At 40.4% G+C, this 19,970-nt stretch overlaps 1 protein-coding gene across 8 annotated transcripts in view; it reads left to right on the top strand.

The window, feature by feature from the left end:
* tns1a (tensin 1a) overlaps positions 1-19,970 on the top strand; it is a 166,402-nt gene that overhangs the window by 12,094 nt on the left and 134,338 nt on the right. For 2 of the 8 annotated variants that reach the window (XM_072683801.1, XM_072683803.1), the window contains exon 1: positions 925-2,302. The exons of 1 other annotated variant lie outside the window; for it this stretch is intronic. In XM_072683801.1, the coding sequence (XP_072539902.1) occupies positions 2,177-2,302 (126 nt within the window). In that variant the 5' untranslated portion in view covers positions 925-2,176. Of the gene's footprint in view, positions 1-922; positions 2,303-3,512; positions 3,594-15,974; positions 19,138-19,970 lie in introns of those variants that run through there. 5 more of the 8 variants (XM_072683799.1, XM_072683798.1, XM_072683804.1 and 2 more) reach the window with 5 other exon arrangements.

Here is a 19,970-nt window from a genome sequence, read left to right as displayed (position 1 = left end):
TCTTTATGTTTGAAGCCTTGAAATGTGGCATGAATGTGGTCTGAATACTTTTGCAAGGCACTGTAGTTTTTTCTTACGAATGTAAATATATTGGTTAGTCAGTGTCTGTATGTGTATCAAGAATTTTTTGAAAACTTTCAATTTACCATCAGATTTGTCGACAAATTGCTAATGTAAATCTGCAAATGAAAGAAGCTGGCAGTAGTGTCAGATATTACGCAAACAGTAAAACCCTCCGGATGGTCTTAATTTACAAATGAGCAAACCTGTATGTACAGGTATGTACTGCACTTTTCACACATATTATCATGGTTGCCCCTTTTTTGAGTTAAAGTGACTGAATAGAGCAGGAAAACACAAGCATACGCAGGATAGAGGACACTCCAGGTCCATGGTTGAAAAGCTGAGCTATGCAGTTTGGTGCTGTTTAGATTTCTATTCTTGTATATTAGCATTGTAGTTCAAGTACATATATAAAGTAGTAAACTTTAAAAATCAAACATGTCTGGACTGATCGTCTGAATTTGGATATGGGAAAAATGTGGAAATCACATTATACAGTATGTATAGAGCACAGTCATGAGTGCTAATGCACCTTTGTAATTATAAACAAGTGTGTGCTGAGTGAATGATACATCATTACTTTTTTTCTGTACATGTTAACTGTAGAAGTCACAGCTAAAAATCCATTACTGCAACAAAAGCACACATGCACCTTCAGATTTCACATTCACCTGCAGAATTCACTTAATATTAAACACAGTGTATTTAGTATTACCTAAACAACCAAAATGAGCTTATATGTCATAAAATGTATTTACATGTTCAAGAAATGGGAACAAGCTGGGAACAAAGATTTTTTAACCTTTAACAACTGGGGAATTCAACTCTAGTCTGACAATGGACGAGGTTTGTTGTCATCCACTATGCTACCCTAGCTGTACTGTATCTTCACCAGGCTTTACCAGTGATCTGTAATCTGTTAGACATTGCAGTTTAGGCTAAACAATCACCTACAGTCTAGTATATTATTTTAATACTACAGTTAATACTAAACGAAGTAAGAGTGAATGTAATGTCCTCATACCATAAGAGTCCTCAAAGACTTATGGTATGGTGTGACTGCCCAGCTGGGGAGTTGCATCGTAGTCTGCCTCTGGGTAGATGGTGTTGTCATTCACTATTCTACCTTGACAGTAGCGTCACCTGTCTGCTGAATAAATGCCATTACTGGCAGCAGGTAGACTATCTAATGAAAAAAAAGGGTAGGGTGGATGAATTGGATGTTTTTTGGAAGGCACTTGATGAGCTGGCCCAGTTTCCCCAAAATCATCTTAGTCTTAATTACTAGAGAGTGTGTGATGCTTGGTCAACAAACTCAACAGGGCCAAATCAGGGCACTGCGACCTGTACTAAAGATCAAGGCAAGGTAGGCATATAGACTGACAACAGAAGCATACAAACATGAAGTGAGGCACATACTGTAGTGAGAAATGTACTATATATTCCAGTTACAATGTTGATTCTTTCCACTGTCCCACTGTAGTCTTATGTTTAGAAGGCGTTTTCCAGAACAAATGGAATGAGACGTCCAATTAATTTTAACAAACAGTTCAGATGAATTCGTTCGGAATAATTCAGCAAATATTCCATCACTAGTTATAATAGCTACAGTGCTTCAGTGTCAATGACAAATTACATTGTAACTGTAAATCATCATAAAAAGCAAAACACATGACCATGCACAAAGTAATTTCATGTTCTCACTCACATGCAGCCTTAAATTTTGACCATAGAAATGAATTACTCTTACAATGCTTGTCTTGTGCAGTTAATAGGGCAGTGAGTGCTGGCTTTGGGGATGGAAAAACTGCCTCCTTTCGTCAAAAAAGAAACCAGGAATGGACGTGTCACAGGCCTGAGCGTTCTGTCAGCCAGAGGCTGAACTTTGACCTTTTGCGGAGAGCAAAAAGCCCACTGCCAGGAAAGAAAAACAGCCTTCAGTACACCGCCCAGGCAGGACATTACCATGTGATTCCATTACACCCCTTTTGGTGCTGGTCCAGCCTTTCAATGTCTCTCTGTGTTTGCCTGTGTGTATGTTTTTCCACCCCGCTCACAATGTCCCTCAGGAAATGTGTGTCAGGACAGCCCTCTGACGGCCACTGCTTTGCTAATGGGTGTGGAAAGACAGCCACAGGGAGCTAACGGAGGCTGCTACCTGAGAGAGTTTTGTACGCGCCCTAGGGCCGGTGTGTGGAGGAGCGGTGTGCGTCCACGCTCAGCGATGTGGCTGTGGCTGGTAAGTGAACCGTTTGCTGTGTTAAAATGCTGCGGGCGTAATGTGTAAGGGAGTGCACTTCAGGCTAGAGGTACATTTACAGGTTAGTATAGTATTTTCAAGTAATACCAAAATGCAGATAAGAGGATACTGTAGTGTGTTTTTCTGTGGTTTCTACATCTGCGTCTGTGACTGTATAATGCATAGAGCTAAAGTTACACCAGAATAATGAAAAATTTAAATAGGAAAGGTTGTTAATGTTCTCCATTAAGAAATATATTTAACATAGTGTAATGTAATCCAAAGTAATGCAGTCAGTTGCATTGCCGATAGCTCCGCCCACATTTGCAAGCCTTCTTTCAAATGCATACGCAACTGAACAGTAATTTTGTACAAAATGGCTACTCTTCCAGTTTAATTCAGACAAAAAGCAGCGTTCAGAACAAAATAATGAGCAAAGAACCATTTAAAAGTGTTTAGATTTTTGGCTAACTTTTAGAGATGGTTCAAAATAAAACCCTCAAAAGGGTTCCACTATCATTACGAATCATAGAAGCCTCAAATTCTTACAAATTGGGCAAGATACAAATATTCCTGCGCAGTTTAACTAAAGATACAAAAGCAGGTAGCAATTATTGCTAAGTGCATTTGTTTACTTTAAATCATACAAGCCTGATGTATTTTATGTTTAACTGATTGTCTTTTTTACCTCTCTTCTCATGGTCGCTCTTGATGTTTATACTTTGACAGGGGGTGCTGCAGCTCCCCTTGGACCCCAGTGTGTCTTGATTATGGATGTTAATATTGCGAAATCTGATATTGTGATAACTATTAAAATGAACACAAAAGACATGAATGAAACTACAATGAAACATTTTTTGAATCTGTCTTGGCGCCCTGTTAATAAATGTAAGGTTTTACGCCATTTAAAGTTGTAAAATGGCAGTTTTGGTGTTACCTAATTGACTGGCAAGCTCTATTCAGATGAAAGTTTTACATGGGGAGGTGGAATAATGGGCAGGTGGGGAGTTTGATAATAAAAATGGGGAGTTTCTCAGTGATTTTAATTCCATCCGAATGTGCCAAATGAGTCATTTTACGTGTCAGTAACGTTTCCACCTCCTTTTACTTTCTGTAAAACGAGGTGTAAAATGTGTGAATCGTCATGTGGGTAAATATTCCATCCTATCCTGTGAAAAAGGAGTCTTTTGCATTTTTTTATCCAGCATGGAGACGCTCGAGGAGTGTATGGCACCCGATACCTCAAGTCTGTGGCAAACCTCAGTCAAATGCAGAAGATGAGCCTCAGGGCGTAAGTAACTTAAGAAATAAACATACCCTTTATTGTCCAATTTATATTGGACTGGACTGACCCTAAACTTGATGTCTCACATCATTTGGCACTCACTGGGATTAGGGAACAATTCTTATCACTTTTGGATTCATTAACATTGACATACAGTGTCTTTGGCAATTCGTATGACTGAAGCCCTTGACAATTTTAGGCTCTTGAGATGTGTCCATGCTCTGACTTGTCTGAAAGCAGTCTCTGAGGGGAGTCTCCTCTGTGGCTCTCTGTAGGTAGCCTCAATGTTTACTGAACTGCTTGATAGACGGATGGCACAGTGGCCGAACAAATCATTTTTATTTCATTCTTGCTCCCGAAAGGCAACACCTAAAAATGTGGTGTTGCTAAGTTCTGGAAAGTATTTCGTTGGGACTTGATAATAGAAAAAAGCAGCAAGTTCTAGCATTGCTTTAACTGATAAATTAACTTGTTATACAGAGCTGTAAAGTATTTGTCTCCTTTTATTATATCACCAATTGTAATCCTGAAACAGCAAAACATCCTCATATGCCCCCGCCATCATGTTTGCATTGTCAAGCACTGATAAGCATACTTTTGGTTAGCAGTAGGGGTGCAATGATACGCATAACTTGTAGTTCGGTTCACATCATAATTGGGCCTTCGTGGTTCGATATGAGTTTAGAACAATGGGAAAAATCACCTCCATAAGACTAACCGACCTTGTTTGATCCACTATGATTTCATGGTTTACAATAAGTTCGAGAGGCCAAAATTTCAGTGATACCTTGCTAATCTGGGTTACAGTTTACGGCGGAAGTCACGCTTGTACACTTTGATTCTGCATTATGTTAAACAATCTTCAGTCCCACCTTGTGCCCACTTTACTGTGCATTCTCCATGTAACTATGTGCACCAAACAGTAATGTCTGTACCATGGCAGTTTGATACAAATACACATACCGTTTGTTAGCAGTATTTCCTGCATTGCTGCTGTCACATGGATGCCAATTTTACCCAGTCATAAACATGGGTCAGTTCCCCAAACTGTTACACAACAGCCTTGGCTCATTTTATTTATACCTCAAAATGTCCTTGTCAGTGCTAAAAACTTTTCAGCGCTATCAGAGCTAATAATTTTGTTTCTATGTTATTCCTTGTTTTTGATCAGCATTCACTAATTGCAAAATGCAGTTATAGAGAAAATCAGGAAGGGGGCAAATACTTTTTCTGGGCACTGTAGAAGATCTTTGTTTCCTTAAAACCACAAGTCTGTACTTTGTAGTTTGAGGTGCAGTGACACAGTGCATTGCTTCTTATGGTAGAATTATTATTGGAATTCGAAATGGGTAGACTGAATGCACTACATGGAATGATTCTGATATTTACTCAAGCAGGGCCTTGTTGACTTCAAGAGAGGTTTGTGTTCCCTCAGCCAGCAGATGTGTAGCTGTGATCAATAGGTGCATAAAAATCATTATGTAGCTTGAACACATAACATTAAGTGTTTAATAGCTGCAGTCTGGGTGCTGGAGGAGGACAAAGCAGTAGCTGTTTCTGCCTTTAATGAAATGCCCCAATCTCCAGAGCTTTCTCTCAATCCAGACACTAAACAGAAGTTTCTCTTTCTCAACCTCTATTTTCTTTAGGGCAATTAGGCATGAAAGATGCTTTGGCGATTCCAAAGTGAGCGTAGTTTGAATTAGTAGCTGCACCTGAGAAAAGCATTGAAAATAAAATTGTAAATAAAAAAACAAACAAACAAACAAAAAAAAACAACTGCTAACTTTATAACCTGGTATTCTAAATAACATCTTTTGTAGTAATGTGATCCAAATCCAGTCAATAGCAGCAGATTTTAAGATCTGCTCTCCAAATACTTTCCCATACAATGCCAATTCCAATTCCAAATTGGCTGTACTTCATCTAGTTAAACAGGACTAATTATACTTTTTTTTTTTGTAATGAAAGAGTGATTGCAGTTATAGTTGTGTATTGATATAAAATGTATCGCAATATGATACAATTCTTTTTTTTTCTGAGTAGGGTTACTTTCACATTGCGTTTTAGGCAATATAGTTCAACAATATATCAACAATATTGAAAGATGGAGGTAACATAACTAAACATAAAACCGAATAAATGTCTTAATTTGTAAAATATCATTAATAAAAATGCTATTTTTTTCTGAGGAAAAAGTTAGGACACCCCCATATTTATTACTACATAAGATTCCCCAAATTAAAGTCAGGTGAACCACATTAGCGGCAGATGATTAGAGCGGATTTTGGAGGGGGTCTGTCTTATTGAAACCTCAGACATTTAGTTTGGTTTGCTCTTAATCGTTGTGGTAACAGTATGTGGTAGATCTCTGAGGCCTTCAGAAAGAAGGTTGGGGGAAATACCATCTATTAGAGCATAGAATGTCCATTCCTATTAAATACATTTTTGTTTGGTTTTATTTGTTATATTAACTCCATATTTCATCTCATTTGTCAAAATGAAGATCAAATGTCCATATGTTTAAATGTTATGTTTTTTCATGGGGTGTCCTAGTTTTTTCACATGACTGTTTATGGGTTTTCATGGATAATACAGACAAAGGTAGGGCATGCTTTCTGTTGCAAGAAAGTCACGTGCCATTTTACATATGAGGTATGTATGCCAGCAGAGCTAATAAGACTGTTTTGATTGAATTTTTAAAGGTTAAAACAAACTTAACATGCTGCTACAAGACCTTTAAGTAGAAATATTGGCAGTGACCATAGGAGACAAGTTCTCATTAACATCCAGCACTGTACTAGTTAGCAGGTTCTGTTAGCTCATTAGCTGTTAATCGTTACTCACCTGAAGAGAAACTGACCGAGACTATTTTTGGATACCTAAATGTGTTTATAAATGTTTTTCTCTATATGATGAGTCTTTGAACTACTTAATGTTTATGCTCTGTAACAACTGTAGTGCCTGTAAATGAGCCTTCAGTACTACATTTATTTCAGCCAAAGTAAGTTGGTGGTCTGTGGTTAACTGACTACCTGTTTGTTAACTCTTATAGAGTACTCAATTAACAAAATTAGTAATGCATGTGCCTAAGATAAACACTTATCAAACAGCCACAGCTTAACCAAAATATTAAAAAGATAATGTAAATCAGATATCCATAAAAGCTTATAGCCTTATTTGACCTGTGCAATAGACAAACCGACAATGGCGAGTGGCAATGACATACGCAATTATAGTAATGTGTCTGTTACAGTGTGTGTGTGTTTTGTGTGCTTGTGTGTATTTATTAGCAAGGCTAGCTAGTTAGGTGACCTTGTTGGAGTGGGACAGTGTTCAGCACACAGACTTAGGGGACGGGACAATACAATAAAGAAAATGGGAGAGCAGGGTGGGGAGTGGCGTTAAAATAGTACTGAAATGAAGAACAAGCAGCTTTTTTTGTTAGCAATTCACCAATGCATTGTCAGTGTATTGCAGATGGCAGCGCACAATACAATTGTAATAATTACCAGTGTAATGACAACTTTACAGCAGAAGACAAAAACCTTTAGTGTGTGAAGATTTTATTCTGAGTGAAGCATTTCAAACAGTCCATTCAGGATTCAATGATTCATATAGATACAAGGATTTGCATGACAGCAACAATATTCTGTCAGGACTGTTAGCATTGCTACTGCAGCGATCGCCAGCCTCGCCATACATCACTACAGCAGCATTACCATTGCTACTGTAAGCTTAGCTTTGGTAGTGCAAGGATTGCCAGCCTCACCCAGCATCGGTACTGCCTCGACCATTGCTACTAAGCTGGCTGCTGATCTTGCACAACATAGCTATCATGACATTAGTGGATATGTTCATGTGTGTGCATGTGCATGTTTGTTTGTGTGCAGGGGAGAGGACATGACAGCGTCCACTCAGAGCTCTAAAGTGCATCGTATGTAAAAGACATCACAGCTTTTTCCATTACGTTTATTACACACACAGTGGAGTGCTGTGTTGCTAATGCCACTGAGTGATGGATTCTGTGTGCAGTCAGCATGGATGGTAAACATATGCTAAATGATGATGAAATTATGAAATTTCTCTCTCTCTGTCTCTCTATGTTTGTCTCCCAATATCAGTGTATATTTGTCTTTGTTGTAAGTAGCATTTAAACTAGCCAAAACCCATAAAAAGCAGACAATTCTGGAACAAATCCGCCCCAATTACAGCAATTACAGCTCAGCAATAGCAATAACAAATGTACTGTGTGTCCTTACTATAGCTGTGTTTCAAAGATTAGGTTGTAGCCGAAGTAGGATGGGTTGTTTAAATTGATCAAATAGCTCCATCCGTCTGTCTGCTCTGTTTTCTGTTTTTGTCTGATTGAGCACAAAGCACATTTCGATCATCTGAGCACATGGCTTTGTGTTTATGTTTTGGTCTGTGTCTCTGCCCCAGCCTGCCAACCCCTTAGGCTTCCCAGTTATCCTTCATTGCCTACCCTCTTTTGATTGCTGTCTTTGTCAGGTATGTGGTATATTTCTTGCCTGGGGTTGCTCATGTTTTTATGGCATCATATATGTGATTTCTGCTTTGCTTTTGTTGTACTACTGTGAGGTTGGATACCCATGTTTGTTCTTGTTGATCTTGTTTTACTTTGAATAAACCTGCACTCATGCATACTCCTTTGCATTTATCACAACCAGGTACATGTCTAAGAGATTAATAAAGATGACCTTATTTGGTACATAAACATATATAAACCACATATACTGTATAAGTGGACCTTGACAAAAAAAGAACCATCTACGGAAAGGGTGAAGGCTGCAGTTGTAGTGTGGGCGTTTTGTCATCAGCATCAAAAGAAAAATCTTGCTGCTTCCTTCTGTTCTGCCTTATGGCTACACTCAACAACACAAGGCATACAATAACATAGAAAATTAATCATACACATTTTTCATTTTTGGGGGGAGAAAATGGCCAATTGTGGCTTTCCTCCTGTCCTGACACTATCCAGGCTGCTTGAGCTAATCTCAGAACCCCTCCCTTCCTCTCTTGTTCCTCTACTCTTTTCTCTTTTCCTCCTTCCGCCTCTGTGGCCTACTTCTCACTCTGCTGTGCCTCACATATGTGATAAAAAGATTTAGCTGAAAAGAACTCCCTCATGTGCCAGGGAACGCTTCATTCTGTGCCTCTTTTAAAACGCTCACTTTCATAAGATGGAGCCGATCGAACTTTATTATATCAGGTGCTATTTCTTGCATATTTTACAGAACACTTGGTTGTGTGAATGCAGTAAAGTATGTCACATAGTGAATATGGACAAAATACTAATGTTGCCATAGTATTGCTGCATATTGTGATTTGCTTTACAATGTATGAAAAACAAACTGAACTGAACTGGTCAGGATGCTAATAGCGACTGGTAAGGGAGCATTTGTATATTGCAGCCCCTCGAAGTGTCGGAATTGCAAAAGCATATATCACAATAATACTTAAACAGTATATATCATATAACTCTGATAATGCATTTTATCTATGGTATCTTAATCATATTTATAGTACTCTGGTTATATATATATATATTATATACAAACTCTGGTGTGCTCAGCAATAAGTGTACTCTAAGTGTACTGTAATCGATGGCATGTCTGTTCTCTGAAGGCAAGTCAAGGTCACAAAGCAAGACGTTTTTTTATTTAGTAATTCCACAGTGCTTTCTTCAGACAGTGTCCTGCTGCAAGCAGCACTCTTGTCTCTTTGTCCCGGCTGTTCCTGGATTCAAGGGGACTAATTGTGGAGATCAGGATGGTTTTTGAGCGGTTGGTCCTAAACTCCACAATTAGTCCTTTTATTATATTCTTATTTATTTTGTGCAATGTGAATATCAAACCGATTCAGCTTCAAGACATACCCAAATTGTTTGTAAATAAATCTTTCATGTTAACACACATTTGCAGGTAATTGAATATTTTAAATGAAAAACAATTGTGTAACTAGCAAAGTGCATGTCCTCAGCATTCTCATCTATGTTGAACTTGTGCTCCTACAGTCCTCAGCCTCTAGCCTCCTTTTTAAAGAACTGCTCTACGCGTCTTTTGAAGCTTATTTGGGGAGGTGAGGTTTTAATGAGCTTCACAGGCAGCTAAATCCTGCATGTGAAGTTATTCCTAATTGCAGATTTAGGATAAGCAGGGTCTCAATCCAGCTTCTAAATGCTCAGCAGGAAGGGGCATAAAAACTGAACTATGCAGGGTACCTTCAGCTGTGATACATCTGATTCTGTTGACAGTCAGTTGATGATCAGACTCTCTAGGAAGCTGTGTTTCCCAATTAAAACATATACAGAGATGGATTGCTTTTATCCATTAGTTTGTTTGTTGTTGTGTGGTTGGTGAACATGTGGTCTTACAGTTTTTTTTTTCTTTGACTGGGGCAGTGACACGGTTGATATGTGTGATGCTTTGCTGTTGAGAAGCATTGAGACATGTTGGCGTTACACAAATAATGTGGCCATATGCCTCTCTGACCACCTCTGAATGTGGTTTAAATGACTAAATTTCAATGCATCCTTGTACCCCACATTATACCCAGTTCACTCCTGTACTTTGTTCTGGCCATTAATGATCAGATCACCCAGGTTGCATATTAGGTGTGAGATATACAGTATATACCACTTAATAATTTGTTCTGCAGAACCCTAGCTATAAACTACATTTGTGGCAAATTACAATCATAGCTAACTGTTAAACTGTCTGCCTGTAATCTTTTTAGTTTTAGGTGACAAACCAAATGAACTGCACAGAAAGGGACATATTGCAGCTTACCTGAAAAAAAGCTTGATTGAGCTTTGGTTGGTCTGGGTCTGTGGAAGGTTGAAGAAAATCATTTATCACATTAAATATGTGCCAAATACTAACAATTAAAAGACATATCTGTTCTAAAAATCATGGCAAGCAGATACTTTGGGGCCTTTTTTCAGCATTCTACAAGTTCTCCTAGTAAAGGTTTAGCCCCTATCCATAAATCTCTAGTGACAATGCTGCCAAGGGTGTAGTTTTAGTTGTTGGGGGTGGGGGATGGGTTAGGTGGGTATGAATATTACCCATTTTAATTTAATGTTGTTAATTAGCCTTAATATAGTTAGAAAATGATTTGGCTACTATACAAAGGAATGTTTTAGCCTCTTTACTGTTTCTCCAGTAGCCTTGCAGGCTCTCCTACCGTGTGACAGCATGGATGAATGTAGAGTGAGATTTTTCTCTGTCTGAGCAGAGCAACGGGAGAAGTTTGCAGTAATGACCCTGCTGTCTGGTGCGCACACACATTTGTGAATCCCTCAATCCCTGAAATGGCTGCAGTGATCAATAAAAGGGAGAGACGACTCCTCACTCAACATAATTACTCCAATTAATCACCGTCTCCAAGCACCAGACCACTGAATGTAGCAGATCGAGCTTCATATGGAAGCACAGGTGCTGTGTCCATCAGGCTACATCAGACAAGTTTTGCGGGGCAGTCTTCTTGCTCCTGTCAGAGAGTCTAGGGCTTTGCTAATCAGCGTGGTCAAAAACCACCTACTTTGACAGGAAGGGGCCATTCAGCTAACCACTAAGGGTTGCTTTGGCCATTAAGAAAACAGTTACACTGTAAATACAGATCTTGGAGAAATCTCATTTACTTACTGCTCAGTGCTCATTTAAATCCAGAATGGATTTTTTCATAATGTGCAGAGCTGGCAACTGTGGTCAACAGTAAGGTTCAAAAAAGAGGCCCTAGAATTTCCGAGGCCCTAACTCTGCTTGTTATGGGAATATGAGTTGCTATGTGAACCAGGCCTTGTTAATATGTTTTTTCCAATTTCCAAGTGTCCACAGAGGGGAGCTCAGACTCTGCATATAATGAAGAGAAAGCCAGGGGAAACAAGTGAGGATCTGTGCTAGGCTAAAAGCTTACACTTTTACCATTACTTCTATTTAATTATCACTTCCTCAAAAACAAATTGGACAACCTCAGCTGAGATGAACACACATCAGAAGGGAAAGTACTGACAATGCATATATTGACAATGACATCTCCCATAACTCCCACATACACTCAGAAGTGCAAATACATACAAATTAGCCTATCAGTTGTTGTATCTTAGTGTATGATATGAATGTCTATGTAACATCTTTGGCATTTTGGCAAACAGGCTAATTGCAACAACATCTATCATATGACAAAGTTGGTCTAGAAATGTAGAGAATTACACCCTAAGCAGACATTAACAGAGTCTGCTGTTTCAATTCAAGTCACTGTTGTCACAGAGCAGCTTTACACAATCATTAATTAGTAAAATACAGAAAAATAAATAACATAAAAAGACCTGAAAAATCTAAGACCCCCAGCGACAGTGGCACGTCGCTCAAAACTCCTTCAGAGCTGGAGGAAGAAACCTTGGGAGGTACCAAGACTCACAAGGGGAATCCAATATTCCGGGGGACAGATGGCCAAAAGGAATCAATTCTCCAATTACAGGAATGTGAGGAAGAGATGCAAAGGTACAAAGGATATAGAAATTGGCACCAGACATGTTTACCGAATTATATTTTCTTGCCTTAATTTTTACTTACCTTAGCCCAGAAAAAACTTCTTAAAGATTAAAGGTGAATTTCAAGCTCAAGGAACATCAGTGTCAGATCGCACCATCTGTCATTGTTTGCGCAAAAATGGACAATGGGAGGACACCATTGTTAAAAAACAAATCATAAAAAAGCCAGACTGGAATTTGCCAAACTACACGTTGACAAGCCCCAAAGCTTCTGGGAGAGTGTCCTATGGACAGATGAAACTTTTTGCCAAGGCACTTCAGCTCTATGTTCACAGATGGAAAAATGAAGCATGTCAAGAAAAGAACACTGTCCCTACTGTGAAACATAGAGGAGGCTCTGTTATGTTCTGGGGCTGCTTTGCTGCATCTGGCACAGGGTGTCTTGAATCTGTGCAGGGTATAATGAAATCTCAAGACTAACAAGGGATTTGAGAGAGAAATGTGCTGCCCAGTGTCAGAAAGCTTGGTCTCAGTCGCAGGTCATGGGTCTTGCAACAGGATCATGACCAAAAACAGCTAAAACACCCAAGATTAGCTAAGAGGAAAACATTGGACTATTCTGAAGTGGTCTTCTATAAGCCCTGACCTAAATCATATTGAGCATCTTTGGAAGGAGCTGAAACTGCCGTTTGGAAAAGGCACCCTTCAAACCAGAGACAACTGGAGCAGTTTGCTCATGAGGAGTGGGCCAAAATACCTGCTGAGAGGTGCAGAAGTCTCATTGACAATTACAGGAATCGTTTGATTGCAGTGATTGCCCCAAAAAGTTGTGCAACAAAATATTAAGTTAAGGGTACCATCATTTCTGTCCAGGCCTGTTTCATGAGTTTACATTTTAAAATAATTATGTTAAAGCATGGTTCAAAATCAATGTTAAATTTTCATATGTTTATTTTAAAAAATGTTTTAAATGTATTATTACTTTTGTCAGATTCAAGTTATTTCTGTGACCATTATGGGTTTTTCTTTCAATAACCGAGGGGTATTTTGTCCACGTGTGTAGCATAGCTTAACCAAAGTAGATGGTGGAAGGGGTTGGGTTGATTTTAGAAAAAAAGTATATTATACACCTTGCCATCTTGCAGTGTGCAATGGGTTCCTGGGTTAACCATTGCAATGGTAGCATGCATGTGATAAAATACGCTCAGTCAGGTCTATTTTTCCTGTTGCCGCGCACGACTTGTTTTCTCTGAGTAAAAACAGTACAAACTTAATTATTGTTTAAATAACTGAAATAATCAGCCAATAACTTCTTATAGAAACTACTAAATGAAACTACCGAATAAACTACTAAGAACTACTAAAACTACTAAGAAACTACTAAAATTACATATGGGCATGGTAAATGTACCCACTGAAGGGGAGACCCATAATTTTCGCCCTCGTGCCTTGTATAAGACAATTGGAGTGTGTGTTGCATGTGTGTGCATGTGTGAAACACAGCACGGCAGATAAGTCCCCCTGGCAGTCATCATGATACATCATCTCTCATAGCTATACACTCTAAGTACACTCAGATCAGATTTGTCCACAGGAATTCTACCTCATGATAATGATGAGACTGCCATTGCCACACTCTTTCTCTGTCGTTCTCTCCCCCTCTCTCTCTCTGTCTCTCTCTCTCTCTCTCTCTCTGACTCTGACTCTCTTATCTCTTTCACTCCACTGGCTCGCCCCTCCATGAGTCAGCACCTCATCAAAGCTAACACCGCTAAGCCCTACAAATGTGTCCGGATTGATGGTTGCATTATTAGGTCTCTGGGTCACGTTGTTGTCAGGCTTGCTTATACACTCCACCCATTGAAGAACAGGTTATGACCTCCCATCCCAAGACAGAAAGCTGCTGTGCTGTAGATGACACTGAAGTTTGTCTTGGGTTGATCTGACATGAATTCATATCTGTGAGGTTCACCCTATAGTTGGCATGAAAACAAAACAAAGTTAATAAAAGGAGAAAAAAAGTAAGAAGAAGGAAAATGGAGGTTTGTGGGAAAGAAAAGAAAAGCCTAGCTGTGATGATGAGTCATGCTGTGATTAGTCCGTGCATTGTGTGAGAGTGATAGTCACCATGGAAAAGTTGAGCTCTGCTGTTCATGCAGAATGGAAGACTGACACTTTTATGTCTTACTAATAGGTCATATGTTATTAATGTGAATTATACATATACAGTGGGGAAAAAGTATTTAGTCAGTCACCAATTGTCCAAGTTCTCCCACTTAATAAAATGAGAGAGGCCTGTAATTGACATCATAGGTAGACCTCAACTATGAGAGACAAAATGAAAAAAAAAAAAAACAGAAAATCACATTGTCTGATTTTTAAAAAAATTATTTGCAAATAATGGTGGAAAATAAGTATTTAGTCAATAACAAAAGTTAATCTCAATACTTTGTTATATATCCTTTGTTGGCAATGACAGGTCAAAAGTTTTCTGTAATTCTTCACAAGGTCGGCACATACCGTTGCTGGTATGTTGGCCCATTCCTCCATGCAGATCTCCTCTAGAGCAGTGATGTTTTAGGGCTGTCGGCGGGCAACACAGACTTTCAACTCCCTCCGAAGGTTTTTTTTATGGGATTGAGATTTGGAGACTGGCTAGGCCACTCTAGGACCTTGAAATGCTTCTTACGAAGCCACTCCTTTGTTGCTCTGGCAGTGTGTTTAGGATCATTGTCATGCTGAAAGACCCAGCCACATTGCATCTTCAATGCCCTTGCTGATGGAAGGAGGTTTGCACTCAAAATCTCACAATACATGGCCCCATTCATTCTTTTATGTACACGGACCAGTCTTCCTAGTCCCTTTGCAAAGAAACAGCCCCAAAGCATGATGTTGCCACCCCATGCTTCACAGTTGGTATGGTGTTCTTTGGATGCAACTCAGCATTCACTCTCCTCCAAACACAACGAGTTGTGTTTGTACCAAACAGTTCTACTTTGGTTTCATCTGACCATAAGACATTCTCCCAATACTCTTCCGGAACATCCAAATGCTCTCTAGCAAACTTCAGACGCGCCCGGATATGTACTGGCTTAAGCAGGGGAACACGTCTGGCACTGCAAGATCTGAGTCCCTGGCGGTGGCAGTGTGTTACTGATGGTAGCCTTTGTAACATTGGTCCCAGCTTTCTGCAGGTCATTCACTAGGTCCCCCCATGTGGTTCTGGGATTTTTGTTCACCATTCCTGTGATCATTTTGACCCCATTGGCTGAGATCTTGCATGAAGCCCCTGATCAAGGGAGATTAGGAGTGGTCTTGTAGGTCTCCCATTTTCTGATTATTGCTCCCACAGTAGATTTCTTCACACCAAGCTGCTGCTTGTAGATTCAGTGTTCCCAGCCTGGTGCAGGTCTAAAATTTTGTTTCTGGTGTCCTTCAACAGCTCATTGGTCTTCACCATAGTGGAGTTTGGAGTGTGACTGTTTGAGGTTGTGGGCAGGTGTTTTTTATACTGTTAACAGGTGCCATTAATACAGGTAATGAGTGGAGGACAGAGAAGCCTCTTAAAGAAGAAGTTACAGGTCTGTGACAGCCAGAAGCCTTATTTGTTTGTAGGTGACCAAATACTTATTTTCCACCATTATTTGCAAATAACTTCTTTAAAAATCAGACAATGTGATTTTCAGAATTATTTTTGTCTCTCATAGTTGAGGTCTACCTATGATGTCAATTACAGGCCTCTCTCATTTTATTAAGTGAGAGAACTTGCACAATTGGTGACTGACTAAATACTTTTTTCCCCACAAATTGTTGTGTATATTACAAAATTTTTTTAGCAGAAAATGCACAATACTTCATCTTTCTGATACCGATATTGAAATCTGATAAGAGGGTTAGGATCTTATGTAACTTAATGGACCTGGGTATTAAAACCACAACCCTGTGAATACTAACAATTGAGCCACCACTTCACTGCCAAGACCTGGGGGCCGGTCTTTTGAACTGACACTGATTACCTTGACACTGGTGTTATCGGGTTAGCAGTTAGTGTTAGCACTTTTTTTAAACCTCTGTTCAGTAATGCAAAAATAACAGTATATCCAACAACAACATATAAACAGATTTTATAATCCATTCATGCAATGGGAACACATCAGGTACAAAGTTATATATAAGGTTATAGGTAGATATATAGGTAAAAATAAATAACGTAAAATAAGTAACGTATAAAAAATACAGCGATAATAACAAATACATAAGAAAAAAATAGCAATATATACACATTAAATTTGCACAAAATACAAAAAGAAATGTACAGAGTAGGGATGTGTTGTGAAGTGTAAAGTGCAACAAGAGCAAAGTGAATGTGCAACATAATGTTGTGAAACTGAGCAGGAGGTAGTAATTATTACAAGAATAAGTGATTATGTTCAGTGAAAAGTGCTATGTGTATGTACACAACCTAATCATAAAGCTATGTGAAATTAAAGCAGCATTATGCGAGAATTAGTATTTCTTGCTGCTGAAAAATGTAATTTGTGATTTGCAGCACCCCTAAAGGACACGTTAAACATGCATTTCTGGACAAGCTGAGAGATACAGAACCATCACTGAAAGAAGCATGTGGACTAACACGGTAGAGTGATATTGTAGGATTTTACACAAATATGACTCAGCACTACATAGTGTTGCACAGTTAATTGAGAGCATTGTTCATCCAGCTTTACCAGAGCTCTGTAGTGCAGTTACCAGGATGCCAAGGCCAGACTAGCAAAGACAGAGATGCTTTTCTCCCTATTACAAGTGAGTGGAGCACCACACAAGTTGCTATAATGTTGCTTTAAAAGTAAGTGTCTACATAGATGCTTACTTTAAAGCTCATAATCCCCATTTATTTGTTGAAAAAGAGTCCAGCATCCTGCCACAGTCTCCGTCTCACTACAATCGATCCACATCTACAATGCAAATTACCACCGTATGTCACCAAGTCTATGAAAGCAAGCAGCTCCATTTGCCAGGAGCAGCCGACAGACTTATGCTAGAGTGATTTGTTGGAGGTTTCTACAGCAGTCTGCTATGTGACTATGACTTATGCCTTCTTGTATAGAAATGTCTACATGAGTGGCCAATGACCAACACAGGGAGAAAAAAATGGGGTCTGTGGGACAGTTAACAGAGACGCTGATTGGAAGCTTTGCTCTAACAGAGCGTAGGACAGAAGGATGCTTTGTGGTTAGACTATTCTTCATCATATATGCGCGAGAAGCTCGCTGCCTCACCATGGATGGGTGATGTAGTGACGATGCGGAATGGTGGTGGTGGGGGGGGCGTGGGATCAGAGGAAAAGCAAAATCATTATGCAGTCACCCCCCCACCCTATTCTTTCTCTCCTTCTCTCTCTCTCTCTATCATATCTTTTTTTCTCCTGCTGCATCCCCCTTGCTCTCCTCTACACTAATCTCTCTCACTCTCCCTCCATACTTCTTTTGCTTTCTCCTCTCGTCTTCTTCCCTTTCTCTTTGGCTCTTACAACCCCCCCTTCTTATTCTTGCTCTCTCTCTTGCCTATCCCTATCCCTCCCTTTCTCTCTTGCGCTTGCTTTTATTCTGCCCCCTTTTTCGTATTCTCGCTCTCCCAATCTTTCTCCCTTCTTTCTTTCCCTCTCACATTCTCTACCTCCCTCCTTTTTCTTTCTCCTGCTCTCCCCATCTTCCTCCCCTTCTCTCTCACTCTCTCTTCACTATACTAATGCCTCTCACTCTCTCTCCTCATCGTCCTCCTCCTTTCCTTCCTTCTCTCTCTCTCTCCCTCTCGCATGCGCGCTCTCTCTTCTTCTCTCTCTCTCTCTCTCTCTCTCTCTCTCTCTCTCTCTGTCTGTGCAGAGTGAGAATGGGTTTCTTAGTGAACCGTAGCGACTCTGCAGTGGTGCGGTGCACCTGCAGTTGGACAGGCAGCTTTGACGCTAGAGTGCTAATCATGGCACGCGCACACACACACACACACACAAACACACACACCACACATAGTACAGCTCATATACATGGCATTCACAGCATAGTGACCCACTTTGTCGTGCCGTAATTGCGATACTTCATACCTACCTCTCATCTTCCCCCTGATTCTCAAATTTGTGTGTGTGTGCACACTGGTGGGTGATTATGCATGCTCTTAGTCTATGTCTGCTTTGAATTCAGGGGCTGTTATTCTTGTAGTCTCTCTTTCTCTCCCGCTTTCTGTTTCTCCCTTTCCTGCTTGGTCTCTTTCGTCCTCTGACCCTCTTTCTGTCCTTTCATCCCCCTTTTCCTCGCATGACTCCTTTTCTCAGGATCTCTTTTCATTCAGCATCGTTTTTTCTTTCATTACCTCTTTTCATTGTCTTTCTTTTTCACAAGCCCCCTCTCTCTCAAACACATTTGGATTTCCCTCTCCTTCTTATCCTTTTTTTCCACTCTCATTCCTTTCGGCTTGCAATTTCCAGTGCTCCCACCGACTCTGTTTCTCTCTTCTCTGCCTCTCTCACTCTCACTCTGTCTCTCTATCCTCTCTCTATCCTCTCTCACTCTCTCCCCCTCCTCCACGTTCTGCCTCCTTCACCAGACCGAGTGTTGCAGGCTTGCAGCATCCTTGGAGTGAGCTAGCGGGTGACTGCAAGCCAGCGTGCAGGAGGAGAGGCTGGCTATTTGTGAGTGTACCAAGCATTGTCGGTGGCTTGCTCGCCCTTTCTCTCTCTCTCTCTCTCTCTCTCTCTCTCTCTCTCCTGGGCATGGGACTGGCGATGCTGTAAGTGCCGTTCATTCTGCATGAACACAGCCAGGGAGACAGGCTAAGAGGGGGCTGGTCCTCTTGCCAGGGCATCGCTACTGGATTTACCTGGGGATCACAAGAAGGAAAGAGGGGGAGAGAGAGAAGGCAAAGGGCTGACAAAAAGAAGCCGCCATGGCCCGGCTGAATTGGTGTCTAGCAGCGGTCATCAGCTGGGGAAAGTTCCTCTTTTCATGCTTCTTCCCCTTGCGTGCAGCCAGGAGGGATAAGGTAAGGCTGCATATGGACCGGCTCTTTACCATATCCAACCACACTCATGCTCACACACATACACACACACACACACACACACACACACATACACACACACACACACAAACACACAAGGGTCACCTTTACTGGTTAGTGTTAACCAACAGTGAATGTTGTCAGACTAACCAGTCTCCTTTTTCATTTCATTTTGCACTCGTCTTTCCCAGTGCCTTACCTGTGGTTGCTAACCGATCTCTCAGGTGTGCATCCATGTAACCTCTCTCGATTCTGAGAGTTGATATGATTTGATGCTGCGACAGTGCCTCATCAGCACAGTGTTTGAAGAGCGGTCATTCTGGATGTGCTAGCCCGAATCAATCCTCATGCGTCCTTTCATTGGTACATCTCTGCACACATGAAACAGTGAGCAAACATGAGCTTTCACGGTCACACACTCAGCCATGGAACAGTGTGAGGTGTCAGTCATTTTGTGTTCCCCTCTGTTTTTTCCTAGTGCTTTTCATTCGAAAGCCTTTGTTTTAAGGATTTAACAGAAGCTGTCTATCCCAGCCCCTAAGGCTTATCTCGAGTTCTCATCAGTGATTTTTCATGGTGCGGACAAGCCCGAGGGTGCTTGGTGATGCCTTTTGGCAGCACAGTGAAGTTTTACAGAATGATTAAGCTTAGGGATTTGCTTAGATGATCATAACCATGAGGGATCATAACCACTGCTGGAGCTTGCTAACTGGTGCCCTGTGTGAGGTGAATTTGGGGAGGGGGTGTAGCAAGAGTAAGGGTCAAGTTGTGATTGGTCTGCTCATTACGTACCTGCTTTTTCTGATGTCTGCTGC

The sequence above is a fragment of the Salminus brasiliensis genome, chromosome 7 (assembly GCF_030463535.1).
Source record: "Salminus brasiliensis chromosome 7, fSalBra1.hap2, whole genome shotgun sequence".
Classification (NCBI taxonomy): domain Eukaryota; kingdom Metazoa; phylum Chordata; class Actinopteri; order Characiformes; family Bryconidae; genus Salminus; species Salminus brasiliensis.
Note: the sequence above shows the minus strand (reverse complement) of the source record. Positions and strands in the feature narration are given on the sequence as shown.